Below are 17,522 nucleotides of genomic sequence, written 5' to 3'. Positions count from 1 at the left end.
AAAATTATAAGTAGGGAAAAGAAGGGCACCAATGGCTCACACCTGTAATCCTAGCTTTTCAGGAGTTGAAGTTTGAGGACTGAGATTCCAAGAAAGCATGGGGACTTATCTCCAATTAACTACCCAAAAAAGCCAGATATATAGCCATGGTTCAAGTAGTAGAGTGCTAGCCTTGAGCAAAAAAGCTCAGGGACAGCATCCAGGCCCTGAGTTCAAGCACCAGGACTGACACACAGAGAAGAAAGAGGAGGAGGAGGAAGGAGGAAGAAGAAGAAGAAAGAAAAAGAAGGCTGGGCACCAGTGGCTCACACCTGTAATCCTAACTACTCAGGAGGCTGAGATCTGAGGATCATAGTTCAAAGCCAGCCTGGGCAGGAAAGCCCATGAGACTCTTATCTCCAGTAAACAACCCGAAAACTGGAAGTGGCACTGTGGCTCAAGTGGTAGAGTACTCACCTTGAGCTGAAGAGCTCCAGGACAGTATCCAGGCCCAGAGTTCAAGTCCCACAACCGGTGTTACCTGCCAAGGATGCTTTTTGTACCCTGCCTTTCAGGTTATTCATTTCTTCCCTGTGCTCCCTCTACAGTTGGCACATACATTTCCCTTCCTATGCTGTGAGATCATGGAGGGCAAGAAACTGTTTTATTCATCTTTATACTATGAGTGGCCAGCCTAATGACTAGCTTGCAGTAGGGCTTGACAAATAATGCCAGATGACTTAAGTGACTTTGCATTCATCTTCAGGTCATATATGTGTACACATATATATAATATACACATATAATCTTTTGGGGGCTTACTTTGAAGCTCAGAAATGGGAATTGGAAAATTGGCAGGATTTCCCAATTGTGAATCACGATAAACCCACAAATACTGTGCTTATTTTTATGAAGGACTCCTTTCAGTCTGACATTTCCACAGTTCTACCATGTTACTTTTTCATGGATAGGACTCAGTCAGAGTTTCCAGTAGGATAGTATAGGAGATGGCCTAGCTGTTTATCAGTAATTCTGCCATGTATCCAGGAGCACAATCCTTTATTTTCCCTTCTGCCTCAACATACCAGAACATATCACAGATGCATATTCATTAGCTTTACAGGGTATTTATTGAGGGTGAAGGTTACATCTGTTACCTGAGGTTCACCTTGCCTTACTTCAGGAACCAAGCACCTGCAGAGTGCTCAGCAAACAGTTGCTACCTGGTTTACCGTTCACTCAATATGTACATAGGTTTCCTGCAACTGCTTTGGGATAAAAGATACCTGATCCAGGGGAGCTGCATAGCATGGGAAATGCAACTGCTACTGGTGGTGTTGATAATCCACTCAAAACCATGACAATTTGCCCAGAAAACAAGCTGTATTTGAGTCTACCTCTGTCATGACTTGGAAAACTTAAGGGGTGGTGATTAAGAGCCTCTGAATTCCAACCATGACATTAATGCAATGTCTGTTGTCTGACACTGTGGGTAGTGTAAAAATTTCTCCCACACTTTCCCCACTTGTAGAGACAATGACATAAATTATCATAGACATTTAATGAGGTATTTTTAAAAGGCTTAGTATGGGTTTAAGCAAAATAGAGCATCAGTAAATGATAGCTCATAATCCTTTTTTTACTTAACACATTGACCTTTTTTGAAAATATGAAGAGTGTGTGTGTGTGTGTGTGTGTATGTGTGTGTGTGTCAGTCCTGGGGCTTCAACTCAGAGCCTGGGTTCTGTTCCTGGGCTAGTTCTCTACCACTTGAGCCACAGCTCCACATATCACTTTTTTTGGAGTTAATTGCAGATGAGAGTCTCACAGGCTTTACTGCCTGGGTTGGTTTTGAACTGTGATCCTCTGATCTCAGCCTCTTGAGAAGCTAGGACTACAGGTGTGAGACACTGGTGCCCAGAGAAAATAGGAACCTTTTTAAGCCAGCACTGGGGCACTGTCCTTGAGCTGCTTTTGCTCAAGGCTAATATTCTACCACTAGAGCCACAGCACCACTTCTGGCCTTTTCTGTGTATGTGGTGCTGAGGAATCAAACACAGGGCTTCATGCATGCAATGCAAGCACTCTACCACTAAGGTATTTTCCCAACCCACAACTTTTAATATCATCCTTGCAAGCTAATCAGGACTCTAAATCAAATTAGCCTCTGAAATCAGGTGTCAGGAAGGACAAGGCTTTTTCCTGAGCAGCCTTTCCCCTCAGTCGTGTGTGTGTGTGTGTGTGTGTGTGTGTGTGTGTGTGTGTGTTACTAGAATTTGAACTCAGGACCTTGGACTTGCTAGACAGGTGCTCTACCACTTGAGCACACACCAGCCCTATTCTCAGTCATTATGTTTTCTGTTATTCTGAATCTCATCTGCTGTGTAGTACTTGATCTCCAAAAGGCATCCATTAGTACTGTGTGGGTTCTGGAATTTGCTAAGCCCATGACTTACTGACTTGCTTACTTTATTTATTTATTGCAATATGGAGGTTTGAATCCAGAGTCTTGTACATGCTAGGCAAGAATTCTATCACTACAGTACATCTCATATTTTTTCCATCTTTTTTTCCTCTTTAAATCCCTTTATTTCCATCTCACTTGTGTCAAAAGTAGAGAATAAAATTATGCCAGTTAAATAACTGATTTCTTCTGACCTACACAAAAGTGCCATTGGAATCAATTCAGATTAAACTCCTCGGCTAAGCCGGGCGCTGGTGGCTCACGCCTGTAATCCTAGCTACTCAGGAGGCTGAGATCTGAGGATCGCGGTTCAAAGCCAGCCCGGGCAGGAAAGACCGTGAGACTCCTATCTCCAATAAAACCACCAGAAAACCGGAAGTGGCACTTAGCTCAAGTGGTAGAGCGCTCGCCTTGAGCTGAAGAGCTGAGGGACAGCGCCCAGGCCCAGAGTTCAAGCCCCACGACCGACAAAAAAAAAAAAAAAAAAAAAAAAAAAAACCTCCTCGGCTAATCTCTTTTTATTTTGAGACAGGATCTTAGTAAATTTCCCAGGCCAGCCTCAAACTCAGACTCCTCCAGCCTTAGTCTCCCAAGAAGCTAGGATTACAGGCATGCACCACCATACCTGACTTGAATTCACTTTTCAAAGCATTTAAACTAAAATAGTTTTCAGAGATCTACTAATTTTGCCAACTGGTGAAACTACGCCTGGTGTCACATAGCTATGGGATGTGAGTCAGAACCTGGGGACAGCTCTTCTCTTTCCAGCAAACCTTGCCACCCACCCTGAGGTTGTGCCTTAAGAGGCTCAGGCCATGTGTTCCCCTGGCCTTTCTGAGTCCAGCTCTTCCTCTTGTTACCTTTCTGTTGAAGGTAATATGACATGACCCTCTGTACAACACTTTATGGGGACAGTCTGGTCCCCTGAAAAACTAGGTCAGAGTATTGGCCATAGGACACATGCTAGTGATATCATCAAGGGGCCAGGGACCTCATGATAAGCCCTCACTCTTCCCTTTACAAAGATGACAAACTCACCTCTACTTGCACCTTGGGGAGCACTGGACTTTAGAGAGAAGTGAGATTAGACTCTTTCCACTGTATTGCTGATGAAGAAATTGAGGAGTATAGAGGTTAGGGAACAGGTTCAGGCATATACAATTATCAGACACTTAATTTCAATTGGATCTCTGACTGCAGGTTGGAGTTATATCTGTAAGGAGAGGCCAGAGCCCTTACAGAACATGGTTGTCATGAGCATTAGGTGAGCACATGCAGATAACAGTAGGAGAAGAGTCACATAAGAAATTATCTTATTCATTGTATCTCCAGCATCTGACACATTGTAAGTGACTAATGTGTTTTTAAAAAGTAAATCTATGAATGTATAAAGTATTAAATGGATGAATGAATAGAAAAATGGGCTACCTAGCAGAGGTGCCTGGTTTTTGATAAACATTCCTTCTCCCTCCCCCACTGTAGTGTGGAGGCCATATTTGCAGATTCTGTGCCTGGCATGTGGTAGTCCTCTGTGTGTATGTGGAGGAGGGGTAATGACTGACTCTAAGAAGCTCCAATCCTTTAAGCCTTGGAGAAACACGTGTTCTAGCTGCAAGCAAAGACTTGAACTCAGTAGCTGATGCTTTCATTCATTGGCCTGGGGCTCTAACCCCCAGAGTCTCACGTAGCAGTGGAGGACTTCCCTCCACTGAAGGTGAGAACCACACATCTTCTAAGCTGATCCGACCTAGAATTTACTCACATTTAGTGTGAGGCCAACTACATGCACTAGTGGAGGAGAGCTAAAAATCCTTCTAGCAATCGAGCACATTCCTGAGAATGTGCTCTGCCCAACCACAGTGAACAATATCCATTCCTCTATCCCCTACCTCTTTGTCTACCTGCTCAGGGCTTCAAACAGTCCCCTGACTCTGATGAGTAAATGAGTGTCTGGAAGAATGCCAGACACATGTAGTTTCTCAATAAAATACTGGTGGGATGAGTAAATGAATAAATGAAAGCAAGATTGAAGGAAGAGACAGGCTGACTGATGCGTGTCTATTTATTGGCACACAGTCCTACAGGGCTGAGACCATACCCTCCCACCCTCTTCCCTGTAAAAATATACTCTGTCCTTCCATCTGTCCTTCTGCCTTCTTGGTTGGTTTAGGGACAATCAGTTACCCTTAAGACTTGTATCCTGAAATATAGAAACCAGCTTCCCCTTTTATCCCAATGAAATGGGGCATCAGCCCATGGCCTTCTGCGAGCTAAGAGCCAAGCACAGCCATTTGCCTATTGAGTGGGGAGCAGAAGAACTAGGAGCAGCAGCACACGGTGGGCAACAGCCCCAAGGTTGGGGCTGAAAGGAACTGAGCCCACTCCAACCCAGGCACAGCAAACCTGGGGAACAGTTAGGAGGCACAGTCCCGGGCCTGGAGTGGGGCGGGCCCATCAGGACCTGCAGCCCTCAAGCTCATTAACCTGGGGACCAAAAGAGGCAGACTCCTTCCTTTAGGAATGGTGCCCACATCTCCATCTCCTCTAGGCAGGGTGACATGGAAAGATGTCACAGTGAATGGTGGGGGCTCTGCTGGAGGCAGGGTCACTCCCAAAGCAGAGGCACAATGTGGTGGTTGATGGGGGACTACTCTTGTCACCTAGGGTTATGACAGGGCTGGACCCAGCCCGGCTCCTACTTGCTTTTCCTAACCTAGAAGTCCCAGGCCCTGGCGATAGCCAGCCATTTCTTCCCAAGTCTACCACACCTCACACAGCTGCCCTGGGTTCATGGGGGAGCCGACAGGGCAGCCGAAGTGCCGCAGGAAGTCACGGGAGTTGGAGAGAGTGCCCAGCACTCGGAAGCGGGCAGGGCTGTGGGGGTCGGTCACCAGCCCCTCGTGAGAGCTCTCTGGTGTGCGGACCGAGCACCACACCTGCAGGCCAGGATAGACATGGCGACATATGGTGTCTGGTATGCAGCTGGGCCATAGCTTGGGCTACAGCAGAGCCATCTCCAGGATACAAACCACCACTGGCCCAGCCCTCCACCCAGGAGACCTCAGGGGTAATTATGGGGCTTAGCCAGCCTCTCACTCCAAGGAGAGGCACATTCCCTCCCTCCCATCCCTGGACGGTCAGTGTGGACATGGCTGAGAGACACATACTGTCCTTCAAGGCCCCTGCTGCAGTGTAAAGTACCCAAAGGAGACCTGTTTGAATCCTCGCTCTACCTCTAGTTTGATTCCTGGTTGGTCCTACAAGGCCATTGTGTATCCCCCAGCTTTAGTTTCTACCTCTACAACCCCACACAGGAAGACAGAGAGGATCCGTGTGGGCTGCCACTCCCACCCCTGCTCAAGTGAGCAGTCCTGCATTTGAGGTCTGTAAAATCCTACCAAGGTGTTCTCCTTTCCCAGGCCCTGGACACAAGCCTTCTCCACCCCAACTTCAGCCCCATTTCCCAGCCCTTTCTTGTGTAACTGACTTCATGATATGCCCTGAAGGGAGAAGGGTACACCCCAGTTCTTCCAGGGGGCAGTACCTGGGCAAATCCTACAAAGAAGAGTTGGTGGTTGGTGAGCCCCACGGCAGGCAGCTGCTGCTCCTCCCCATGCTTCCTCAGCCATGCTTTGTAAGCCTGCGGGAGGGAGAAAGTGGGTAGCAAGTCCCTCCCCCAGGTCTGCCACTCCCCCCACGCCCTTCCACTCACACCCACAGGTCTTGGCCACTGGAGGCCCACCAGGCCACTCACATTGTAAGCAGCCTTAAGCCCCCCGTTGTCAGCGATGTTCTCCCCCAGCGTCTGGCGGCCATTGAGCCTTTCCCCATTGACCTGGTACTGGTTGTACTGTTCCTCCATGCAGGCAGTGTGGTTCTGGAAGGCTGCTAGGGACTCATTCTGCCACCAGGGCCGCAGGTTTCCTTCCTTGTCATACTCACGCCCTGAGGAAAACTCACCTTTGCACCCCACCAATATAGTTCTCCTCTTGGAGGGCAAGAGCACTCCCACCAGACCTGGTCCACAGATTCCAGGCCCCTAGAGCCCCTAGGGCCTGCCCCCAATATCCCAAGGCCTTGCAGGAGCCACTGGAAATTCTAGGCTGGAGGAGACAACTCCATGGGCCCCTACCTTGGTCATCAAAGGCATGTGTCAACTCATGGCCCATTACCACGCCAATGCCACCAAAGTTCAGGGCCCTGGTAGATGAGGAATGCTGAATGAGGACACAGTAGGGGGACTTGTGTATCATCCTTCCCCCTTTCAGTTGTGCTCCCAGCTCACCCACAGGCCCAGGCCCTGACACCCAGCCCCTCCTGCCTCAGACACACTTGGGGTGGTGGCGGGCATAGAAAGGGGCCTGCAGGATGCCAGCAGGGAAGACTATTTCATTCTTGGTTGGAAGGTAGTAGGCATTCACTGTCTGGGGGGTCATGCTCCACCTGGAAGAAAGAGGGAGGGAGAGGCTGAGTTCTTAGATTCTGTCGATGCCCCCCAACTAGCAGCCCAATGGTACGCTGCTTCTCAAGAGCCTTGTACCACCCCTTGGAAACATTCATCCCTCCCTTTCCCTTTCACCCCATCCTTCCCCCTGGTGCCCTCAAATCTGTGGTCTTCTATTCTCACTGGTCACGGCTGGGAGGCTTGCGGAGCTGGTCAGCCATCACCTTAGCAGAGAAGTTATATAAATTCAACATGTTTTGAAAGAAGGAGTCTTCAGAAACTTCATACTATGAGAATGTTGAGAAATAGAGAGCAAGTAAGAACATGTTGGAGAAGATAATAGTCCTCAACTTGGCTACTAATTAGCATCTCCTAGCCTCAGTTTACTCGACTATAAAACAGGAGTCAAGTAGCTCATAGATAATTGCCAATGTTTATGCTACAGGTGTGTTTTTTTCCAACCTCTGAGGTAGATTACTAGTAGGATCTCCATTTTACAGATGAAGAAACTTATCCAAGGTTAGAGTTGATCAGGATAGATATAATTTAACTCAGGCTTGACTCCAAATCTCTACTAGCTCATTAACACTATGTTTTACTGCCATCTAGGCACAGAGGCTCAACACTGAAGCAATATTGGTTGTTTATATCTGCCTCTAACAAAAACCAACAAGCAGTTCCTTCCCTCCCACTGTTAAAGCCCCAGCTATGGAAACCTGGGGCCAGTGCCTTCTCTGGGGCTGAAAGTCAGTGCTATGTGCACAGGTACTCACCCCATCGTACACATCATCTAGCTCTTTGGGCTCTAGGATGAAGTCCGGGAAACCAATCATATCATAGATAGCATCTGCCTGAAGAGACCCAGGGTTATGGGTTTCCCTACTCAGTTCCCAGCAAAACTGTATCTTCAATCCCTACCTCAAGATGGTGCTCCAACTCCACTCACTTTCTCCTTGGCTGCCTCCCTGGTTTTCTCATCCATCCAAACCAGCTGTCCCAGGGCCTCCTCAAAAGCAGACCGGATTTCACTGATCATGCCTTCTGCCTGGATGGGAAAGACACAAGTCAGCCTCCACGTGCACTTAATGCATCCCTGCTTGTTCATCCACCCCAGGATGCTATCCCTGCTCCTCCATTAAGCTGTAGAATGTCCATTCACTGCTCATGGAATGTCATGAAGAAAGTCTGAACATTCCAGGAATGAGAAGAACACATCATACTTGAAGGTATTAGCATTGTAGATAGCTTTATTTTCCTACTTAAACATTTTAACTGGAAATAATTAATATTATAGTTTAATATAGTACACTGATTTTTTATTTAATATATTTTTAAATTTATCTTTAGTTGTATAAAGGAGTTTCAGTTCAACATGTCAGTTTATGAATACAGTGAATCTTGAGACACGTCACTGTGTAACCTTGGCTGTCCTCAAACTCATAATCCTGCTGACTTAGACTCCTAACTGTTAGATTACAAGTGTGTTCCATTATGCCCAGCTAGTTTATTGCCCTTGGGCTTGAACTTGGCCTAAGCACTATCCCAGAGCTATTTAGCTCAAGGCTAGTACTCTACTTGAGTCACACAGCTCTATTTCCAGCTTTTTGGTGGTTAATTGGAGGTAAGAGTTTCAGGGACTTTTATGCCTGGCTGGCTTTAACCACAATCCTCAGATCTCAGCCTCCTGAGAAGGCAGGATTACAGGTATGAGCCACCAGCACCCAGCTCAATTTATATTTCCTGTGTCGTGTGTGTGCATGTGTGTGTGCGTGTGCGTGCGTGTGTGTGTGTGTGTGTGTGTGTGTGTGTGTGTGTGTGTGTTGGTACTAGAGCTCAAACTCAAGGCTTCACTCTCTTCTTTATCATTTTTACTTCTGACTGGCGCTCAACCACTTGAACCATGCCTTCAATGCTGGCTTTTTGATGGTTAATTGGAGGAAAGGATGTCTCAGGTTTGTCAGCTCAGCCTGGCTTTGGATTGCTATCCTCAAATCTCAGCCTCCTAAGTAACTAAGATTACAGGAATGAGCACCCAGCACCCAGACTAAAGTTGTTTTATTTCCCACAATTATAAGCAATACTGCCACAAACATCCATATGGATAATACCTTAATCAAATATATCATCATCTCCTATCAGATTAGTATTATTTTCTAGTTATATGGTAATATAAACTCTTTTTTTGTTGTTGTTGTTGGTCGTGGGGCCTGAACTCTGGGCCTGGGCACTGTCCCTGAGCTCTTTAGTTCAAGGCTAGTGTTCTACCACTTAAGCCACAGTGCCACTTCCGGCTTTTTCTGCTTATGTGGTGCTGAGGAATCAAACCCAGAGCTTCATGCATGCAAGGCAAGCACTCTACCACTGAGCCACCTTTCCAGCCATAAACTCAATTTAAAGATTCAAAAAATAGCCAGGTACCAGTGGCTCATGCTTATAATGCTAGGTACTCAGGAGGCTGAGATTTGAGGATCATAGTTGAAAGCAAGCCTAGGCAAGAAAGTCCATGAGACTATTATCTCCAATTAACTAACAAAAAAGCCAGAAGTAGAAGTATGGTGAAAAAGCTCAGGGACAATACCCAGGCCCTAAATTCAAGCCCAGAATAGGCACAAATAGATACAAAAATACAGAAAACTATTAAAAACAACAATAAAATCTCTCTCCCTCTCCTCTCCCTCCCTTCCTCCCCTTCTCTCTCCTCTCTCTCTTTGTGCCAGTCCAGGGGCTTGAACTCAGGGTCTGGGTACTGTCCCTGAGCTTCTTTTTTGTTCAAGGTGCTCTATCACTTGAGCAACAGCTCTATTTCCAGTGGTTAATTGGAGATAAGAGTCTCATAGACTTTCTTGCCTGGGCTGGCTTTGAACCAAGATCCTCAGCTCTCAGCTTCCTAAGTAGCTAGGATTAAAGGCATGAACCACCAATGCCCAATCTATAAAATCTCTTAATTCCACGATCCAAGCAACCACTTTTCATTTGTTTATGAATTTCCTCCTATTTTTTCTATATGCACACACATACATATACAGTGAATTTTAAACAAAGCAAAAGACAATACTGGAAGAAGCCTACAGACTCACAATTTCCTTGCTTTGTCGGTCAAATGTAGCCTTCACAAACAGGGAGCCCAAGGCAAAGCCAAGAGCATCATCTGTGTTGGAGATACAGGTCTGCCATCTTGGTGTACAGGACTGTAAAGGACAAAGGACCTAGAGTTTGCTCTGAAGGCCCTTCTCAGCTCTAGACAACAGAAGCTTGGGCTTCCCCCTAAGTCTCAGGAGGAATAATGGAAAATATCTCAAACTACTCCAACCCTAGCAGCAAAACCTCAACAGGAGCACAACTGCTACCTACTAAATTCTCAGCACTCTCCTCTAATGTTTCTGAGAGGTCACATTGGAGTTCAAAAGTTTCTTTTACTAGCCAGGTGCCAGTAGCTCACACCTGTAATCCTAGCTACTCAGGAGGCTGAGCTCTGAGAATGGCAGTTCAAAGCCAGCCCAGACAGGAAAGTCTCGCAGGAAAGTCCATGAGACTCTTATCTCCAACAAACCACTCATAAAACAGGAAGTGGTGCTGTAGCTCAAGTGGTAGAGCACTAGCCTTGAGCTGAAGAGCTGAGGGACAGTACCCAGGCCGAGAGTTCAAGCCCCGAGACCAACCAAAAAAAAAAAAAGTTTCTTTATTTAGGTCCACAATTCTGGCTTAAATCCAGCCTATTTCTCATGCCAAAAACCTGGGCATTATCCAAGCTTCCTCCATCCTCCATCACCTAGCCTCTACTGGCTTGTCTTCATGTCTCTTCTATCATTTCTTGCCTGAAGAAGCCTGACACCTTGTCAGATGTCTGTCTCATCTCCCTTCTTCCCAGGGCACTCCCCTCCATTATCTATTTGGATGTCCAAAATGCTGTGTTTCCATGGTTACTGCCATGTTTCTCCTCTATGGAGGACTCAACAACAGTCTTCTTCTTTTTTTGCGCGCGGGGGGGGGGGGGGGTGTTGGTCATGGGGCTTGAAGTCTGGGCTTAAGGCTGTCCTTGTGCTCTTCAGCTCAAGGCGAGTGCTCTACCACTTGAGCCACAGCGTAACTTCCAGTTTTCTAGTGTTTTATTGGTGATAAGAGTCTCACAGACTTTACTGCCCGGGCTGGCTTCGAACCTCGATCCTCAGATCTCAGCCTCCTGGGTAGCTAGGATTACAGGCGTAAGCCACAGAGCCACAGGCGCTCAGCAACAACAGTTTTCTTAACAGAACAGACAGGTCCCTTCATAAATGGCCCATGCCCACCTGTGTATATCCAACCTCTGTTGTCCTGTTCTCAAGCTCCTACCAGAACATGTACAAACCCATCATGTCCTATTCCTATGGCCTCTGGGAATTTGCACCTCTTGTTTCTTCAGCCTGGAATGACACTGTCACAAACTCTTTCTTCAAAAGACACTTACTTCTTTTGAAGGAAAGCTTTCCTACTGCTTCCCCCAATGCTCCCCAGGTAGAGTGCTGCCCTACTCTTCCCTATAGCACAAAGAAGATGTTTGATTTATTGTGAATCAAATTACACTCCAAATGTAATATGTTTTGAAGTGTATTGTCCTTATTTAAAGAGCATCCTGAAACAAACAACAGCATTTATTTGTCTTCATCCTCATCATCAAAGCTGAGTCACTAGACCATGAAGAAGGTAAGTGCTTCACTTATGTTAATCCAGTAAATCCTAATGACTGCCCTGCAATTATTCCTGCTTTATAGCCTAGGAAATGGAAAGACAGAGAAACTCAGTGACATGCCCCAGGTCCTGCAGGTTAAAAATGGAGGTGTTAGGAACTCAGGACGGCTTCCTATCAAACTCGGCTCCACACCAGGCCTCTGCACCCCATGAGGCAAATGTACCTGACATATTGTAGGTGTTTAGCAACCCTAGGTTGGCATAAAGCAGGGAGCAGAAGCAGAGAGCCCACCTTCTTGGTGCCATACAGGCTCTCCAGCAGCTTCTCTTGTGCGGATTCAAAACGTCGATCCAGGCTGGAGGTTGTCTTCTGAACCAAGTTCCAGATCAGGTAATTGTTCAAGATACTGGCATCCATACAAGAAAATAAGGAAAGGACATCTGGGATACCTTTCCCTGCCTCCAACCAGTGCCCAAGAATGTGCAGGAGTCCTGAGAGGAACCTGTGAGAGCTATTCTAGAGTCCCTGTCTCAACCCTGGTACCACACACCTGCCCGCAGACTTCAGTCAACTTGGAGCAAGATGTAGGAATGGAAGTCACAGCCTAGAGGAAGAGCCTACAGACATTCATGGATATTGGAAAGGTCCAGGGGTTTATCAAATGCCACTCTGTCTGAATGCACATGACCCCCAACAGCAATCTCCACAGAGCCCTGAGCCCCACCCTCTGCACCTTGGACTCCCCTCCACTCCACCTCGGTTCCGTGCAGTTGATGAGATCTGACACCTGCCGTAAGTAATCTGTCCCATATACCACCACAGGCTCAGAGTCACCCAATTCCAAAGGTGACAGCAAGAAAGACAGGAACTCAAGCCAATCTATGGAGGGTGCCAGAGCCTGAGAAAGAAAAAGAAAAGTCTCAGACTTCTTCCTCTGTCCCTTCTTCTCCCAACAGACCCCTCCCGCCATGATGCTGTAGCCTGGGAGTTCTTCCCATTGCCATGGCAACAGTGACTGGCTGCTTGGCCGATTTTTCCTGCAATAATCCCTTTTCCAGGCTTGAGAGCCCCTCAGTCTGGGAGCCCAACCACATACTATACAAGGAAAACCAGCATGTGTGATATTCAGCTGGGACACAGATATTCAATATTTTCATAACAGTTGATAAAATACCACTCCCACAATGCCTTGCACATGCTTGGCTTCTCCAGAACTGCTCCTTCCCTAACCTTTCCATAATCCAACACCAAAAGGGCTCACTTGGTAGGGATCTGAGGGAGATTCAGACACATGTATTCTTGTTGTTTTGTGGACATCTTATCCCAGTTTCTAAAATGTAACACAATTTCTCCATGGGTCTCTCTATGCAACAAAAAAAGACCAAAGGATGGTCTTGAGAGAGGTGGCTTAAAATGATGACCTTTTTTCTTTCCAGATAACAACTGTACCTGGGAAGCAGGGGAATCAAGACAGACTAGTTGACTGTGAAAAATAGAAGGGAAAGCCGGTAGTCTTGCCAAAGGCTAGCCCCTCCCAGTACCATTCCTGCCCCACCTGCAGCTCTGTGATGCTCATCTTGTGATAGATCTTCTCCTCATCTCGCCGCTGGTCCTGAGGCACTGTAATGTTGGCCAGTTGTATCTCCAACTCTAGCACGTGCTGCATCTGTTCCCGGGTGGAGGCTGGCTGTCCACCCAGCAGCATTCCCAACTCCTCCATGTAGTTCAGGTAGGCAGTGAGCACCTGTGAAACCCCCAGTTATCCTCAGAGCCAGCAAGAAGTCTTGCCCAAAGCTGGAATCTGTTCGGTCCATTCTCTCTGTCTCTGTCTTTCTGTCTGTCTGTCTGTCTGTCTGTCTCTCTCTCTCTCTCTCCTATCTCTCTCTTAGTTTTGTTTTTCTGTCAAGGGGCTTGAAGTCAGGGCCTGGGCACTGGCTCTGAACATTTTTGCTCAAAGATAGTGCTCTACCACTTACGGCAAAGCTCCACTTCTGATTTTTTGGAAGTTTATGGAAATAAGTCTCATGGACTTTCCTGCCTAGGCTGGCTTTGAACCACGATCCTCATATTTCACCCTTCGGAGAGATTAGGGTTACAGGCATAAGCCAGCAGTGCTCGCTTCCATTATCTCTTCTACATTATGTTACTGATGGAAGCCTTCCTCCTGTGACCTTGTGTCATTTCTGATACCATGCTTATCACTGTCTGATCTGTCTTGCTTATTAACCTATGTATTTGCATGTCATCGACTTCCCTGCAGAAGAGTGTTGTTCAAATTACTGCTACTATCCATCACCATATCCAACAACAGGGCTAAACACAGAATTGGCTTTGCCACATGGATGGTCTATTTCCTATACTGCTTTGTCTTCTTATTTTTTTGGGGGGAGGGAGTCTGGTCGTGGGGCCTGAACTCTGGGCGCTGTCCCTCAGCTCTTCAGCTCAAGGCTAGCACTCTACCACTTGAGCCACAGCACCACTCTTGGCTTTTTTCTTTTTGCTTATGTGGTGCTGAGGAATCAAACCCAGGGCCTCCCGTAATGCAAGGCAAGCGCTCTACCACTGAGCCACCTTCCCAGCCCCTGTCTTCCCATTTTTTAAGGCCCTTTGGTTGTCCCACTCCATCAGTGGCCACATGCCTTCACTTGAACAGCTGACTGGACCCCTAAGGTAATCTGGCCCCTGGCAGCTTCAACTCTCTTCTACTTTTCATCCTCCAGACCTCAAACTTGCTGCTTTATATATATATATATATACACACACACACACACACACACACACACACACACACACACACACACACCACAACTGCATAGATTTAAGTTCCATTTTACCTAGAAGAATAAGCTTTGGAAGGTGACATGACTTGACTTCTCTCACAAACTTCACTCACATGGCAGATTCAGAATGTGGCTCAGGTCTGAACACTACTAGGTCCAGAGCAATCATCTTGCCTGTACCCAGCGGCCCTAGAGCTACATGAGCACGCTGGTTGCTTTGCCCTCACCCCTGTTGTCTCAGGCTCCAGCACATTGTCTGTCATAGAGTATGTTCTCAGTAAATATTGGCTGATGGAAGGGAGAAAAAGGCACAAACAGACCCTCAACACTGCTCAGCACCAACTCTTGTAGCCCTCTTTTCAGAGATCACCACCCACTTTTTTTTTTTTTTAAGACATGATCTCATCATTCATTAGCCTTTCCTAAGTGCTGGAATTATAGGTATGTGCAACCATGCCTGGTTTTACTCTCTACTCTTTGTGTGTGTGTCCTAGTCCTGAGGCTTGAATTCAGGGCCTGGGCACTGTCTCTGAACGTTTTTACTCAAAAATAGTGTTCTACTACTTGAGCTACAGCTCCATTTCCGGCTTTTTTTGGAGATAAGAGTCTCAGACTTTCCTGCCTGGGCTATCTTTGAACTGTGATTTTCAGATCTCAGCCTCCTGAGTAGCTAGGATTTCAGGCATGAGCCACTAGCAATTGGCAGCCTATTCTGTGTGTGTATATATGGGCCAGTTCTAGGGATTACAGGTATGTGCAACTATGCCTGATTTTATTGTTCACTCTTCTTTGTGTGTATACTAGTCGTGGGGCTTGAACTCAGGGCCTGGGCACTGTCCCAGAGCCTTTTACTCTAAGCTAGCATTCTTTTCTTATTTTTTCTGTCAGTGGTGGGTCTTGAACTCTGGGCCTGGGTGCTGTCCCTCAGCTCTTCAGCTCAAGGCTAGTGCTCTACCACTTGATCCACAGCACCACTTCTGGTTTTCTGGTGGTTTATTGGAGATAAGAGTCTCACAGACTTTCCTGCCCAGGCTGACTTTGAACCATGATCCTCAGATCTCAGCCTCCTGAGTAGCTAGGATTATAGGTGTGAGCCACTGGCACTGGGCCTGAGGCAGCATTCTACTACTTAAGCCACAGCTCCACCTCTGGCTTTTTTGGGGGAGGAGGGGGGTAGTTTATTAGAGATAATTGTTTTCTGGACTTTCCTGGCTCCAAACTGCAATCCTCAGATCTCAGCCTCCTGAGTAGCTCAGTGGCATAAGCCACTGGTTTCTACCTCACTCCCCATTCTTAACCTGAAGCACCATCCTGAGCTCTCTTAATTGCTAAAGGCCGTTTCTTCTTCTACTTCATTGAAAAGTTTTAGCACTCCGTATATCCATTCTCTTTACTGCAAAATTTCTCCTTTTCTCTGTCTCTTCCTTACTGCTCCTCTTTTTTCTTCTTCTTCTTCTTCTTATTTTATTGTGAAAATACTGTACAGAGGGGTTACAATTACATGGGCAAGATAGTGAATACATTTCTTATCAAGCATTGTAGCCTCCTCCTTTGTTTCCCCTCTCATCCCTTCCCATCCTCCCCGCCCCCCCTGCCCCCCTGCTCCTCTTTCTTGGTAGTAGCAGAGGAAGAGATCTGAGTATCAATCCCAATTACCCCAAATTTTAAGGGGGAATCTCATACAATCTCCCATTATACCTCTCTCTCTACTATGTGTGCCCTTACTCTCAGTATAAGACTTTGTTTTTGCTGGGTGACGGAATCTCACGCCTATAATCCTAGCTACTCAGGAGATCTTTGGATAGCAGTTCAAAGCCAGCCTGGGCAGGAAAATCCATGAGACTCTTATCTCCAATAAACCACTCAGAAAACTGGAAGTGGCACTGTGGCTCAAGTGGTAGAGTACTTGCTTTGAGCTGAAGAGCTGAGGGAGAGTGCCCAGGCCAAGTTCAAGCCCCAAGACTGACAAAAAAGACTTAGTTTTCATCATTTTTTTTTTTTTACCATTTGTGGAATCTAGGTTTTAATGACATACATATATTACACACACACACACACACACACACACACACATACAGAACTTGATAGTTATGGGATTGTTTGGAGATACAAAGAGTTTGGGAGAGAAGGAAAGAAAATAATACAGTCTGGGAATGTGGTTTAGTGGTAAAGTGCTTGCCTTGCATTAATGAAGCCCTGGGTTCTATTACTCAGTACCACATAAACACAAAAGCCAGAAGTGGTGCTACGACTCAAGTAGTAGAAGTTCAGAGACAGTGCCCAGGCCCCTGAGTTCAAGCCCCAGGACTGGCAAAAAAAAAAAAAAAGACTAGAGAATGAATAATATCAAAACACAATGTGCCTTAGTATGACGACATTAAGACATCTCATTGAAAGTGGGACATTGGTGACTCATGCCTGTAATTCTATCTACTCAGGAGGCTGAAATCTGAGGACCGCAGTTCCTAGCTCGTCCAGGCAGAAAAGTCCAGAAGACCCTTATCTCCAATAACAAACAGAAAACCGGAAGTGGTGGTAAAGCTCTAAGTGGTAGAGTGCTAGCCTTGAGCAAAAAAGCTCAGTACTTGGGCCCCAAGTTCAAGCCCCACAACTGACCCCTCCTTCCCCCCAAAAAAGTAAATCTCATTGAAAGCTGTTAAAAAAAAAAAAAGTGGAGCCTGGCACCTTGATCACACTTGTAATCCTAGCTATTCATGAGGCTGAGATCTGAGGATGATAGTTCAAAGCCAGCCAGGGAAGGAAAATTTGTGAGATTCTTATCTCTAATATACTACTCAGAAAAATCCAGAAGTTAAGCTGTGGCTAAGTGATACAGCATTAGCACTGAACAAAAAGAAGCTCAAGGACGGTGCCCAGGCCCTGAGTTAAAGCCCCAGGACCAGCATAAAACAAAAACAAAACACCAAAAAGGATGTGGGAGTGTGGGAATATGGGAAAAGAAATCCATAGAGGTGGTTATTGTGATTAAAATATAAGTACAGGGCTGGGAAGGTGGGTCAGTGGTAGAGCGCTTGCCTTGCATGCATGAGGCCCTGGGTTCGATTCCTCAGCACCACATAAGCAAAAAAAAAAGGAAGTGGTGCTGTAGCTCAAGTGGTAGAGTGCTAGCCTTGAGCTGAAGAGCTGAGGGATAGCGCCCAGACCCAGAGTTCAGGCCCCACGACCGGA

General features: G+C 46.5%; 1 protein-coding gene across 3 annotated transcripts in view; it reads right to left on the bottom strand.

The window, feature by feature from the left end:
* Positions 1 to 4,346: 4,346 nt before the first annotated feature.
* The window catches only part of Ece2 (endothelin converting enzyme 2), a 43,732-nt gene continuing 30,556 nt past the window's right edge, over positions 4,347 to 17,522 (bottom strand). For all 3 annotated transcript variants that reach the window (XM_070029718.1, XM_070029716.1, XM_070029715.1), the window contains 12 exons: positions 13,109 to 13,297; positions 12,309 to 12,451; positions 11,845 to 11,959; positions 9,965 to 10,075; positions 7,834 to 7,932; positions 7,661 to 7,738; positions 7,071 to 7,174; positions 6,776 to 6,886; positions 6,576 to 6,643; positions 6,198 to 6,388; positions 5,988 to 6,083; positions 4,347 to 5,379 (listed from right to left, as the gene is read on the bottom strand). In XM_070029718.1, coding sequence (XP_069885819.1) covers positions 5,203 to 5,379; positions 5,988 to 6,083; positions 6,198 to 6,388; positions 6,576 to 6,643; positions 6,776 to 6,886; positions 7,071 to 7,174; positions 7,661 to 7,738; positions 7,834 to 7,932; positions 9,965 to 10,075; positions 11,845 to 11,959; positions 12,309 to 12,451; positions 13,109 to 13,297 — 1,482 coding nt within the window. In that variant the 3' untranslated portion in view covers positions 4,347 to 5,202. The remainder of the gene's footprint in view (positions 5,380 to 5,987; positions 6,084 to 6,197; positions 6,389 to 6,575; positions 6,644 to 6,775; positions 6,887 to 7,070; positions 7,175 to 7,660; positions 7,739 to 7,833; positions 7,933 to 9,964; positions 10,076 to 11,844; positions 11,960 to 12,308; positions 12,452 to 13,108; positions 13,298 to 17,522) is intronic.

The sequence above is a fragment of the Dipodomys merriami genome, unplaced genomic scaffold, assembly GCF_024711535.1.
Source record: "Dipodomys merriami isolate MVZ:Mamm:240054 unplaced genomic scaffold, mDipMer1.0.p SCAF_2, whole genome shotgun sequence".
NCBI classification, from domain to species: Eukaryota; Metazoa; Chordata; class Mammalia; order Rodentia; family Heteromyidae; genus Dipodomys; species Dipodomys merriami.
Note: the sequence above shows the minus strand (reverse complement) of the source record. Positions and strands in the feature narration are given on the sequence as shown.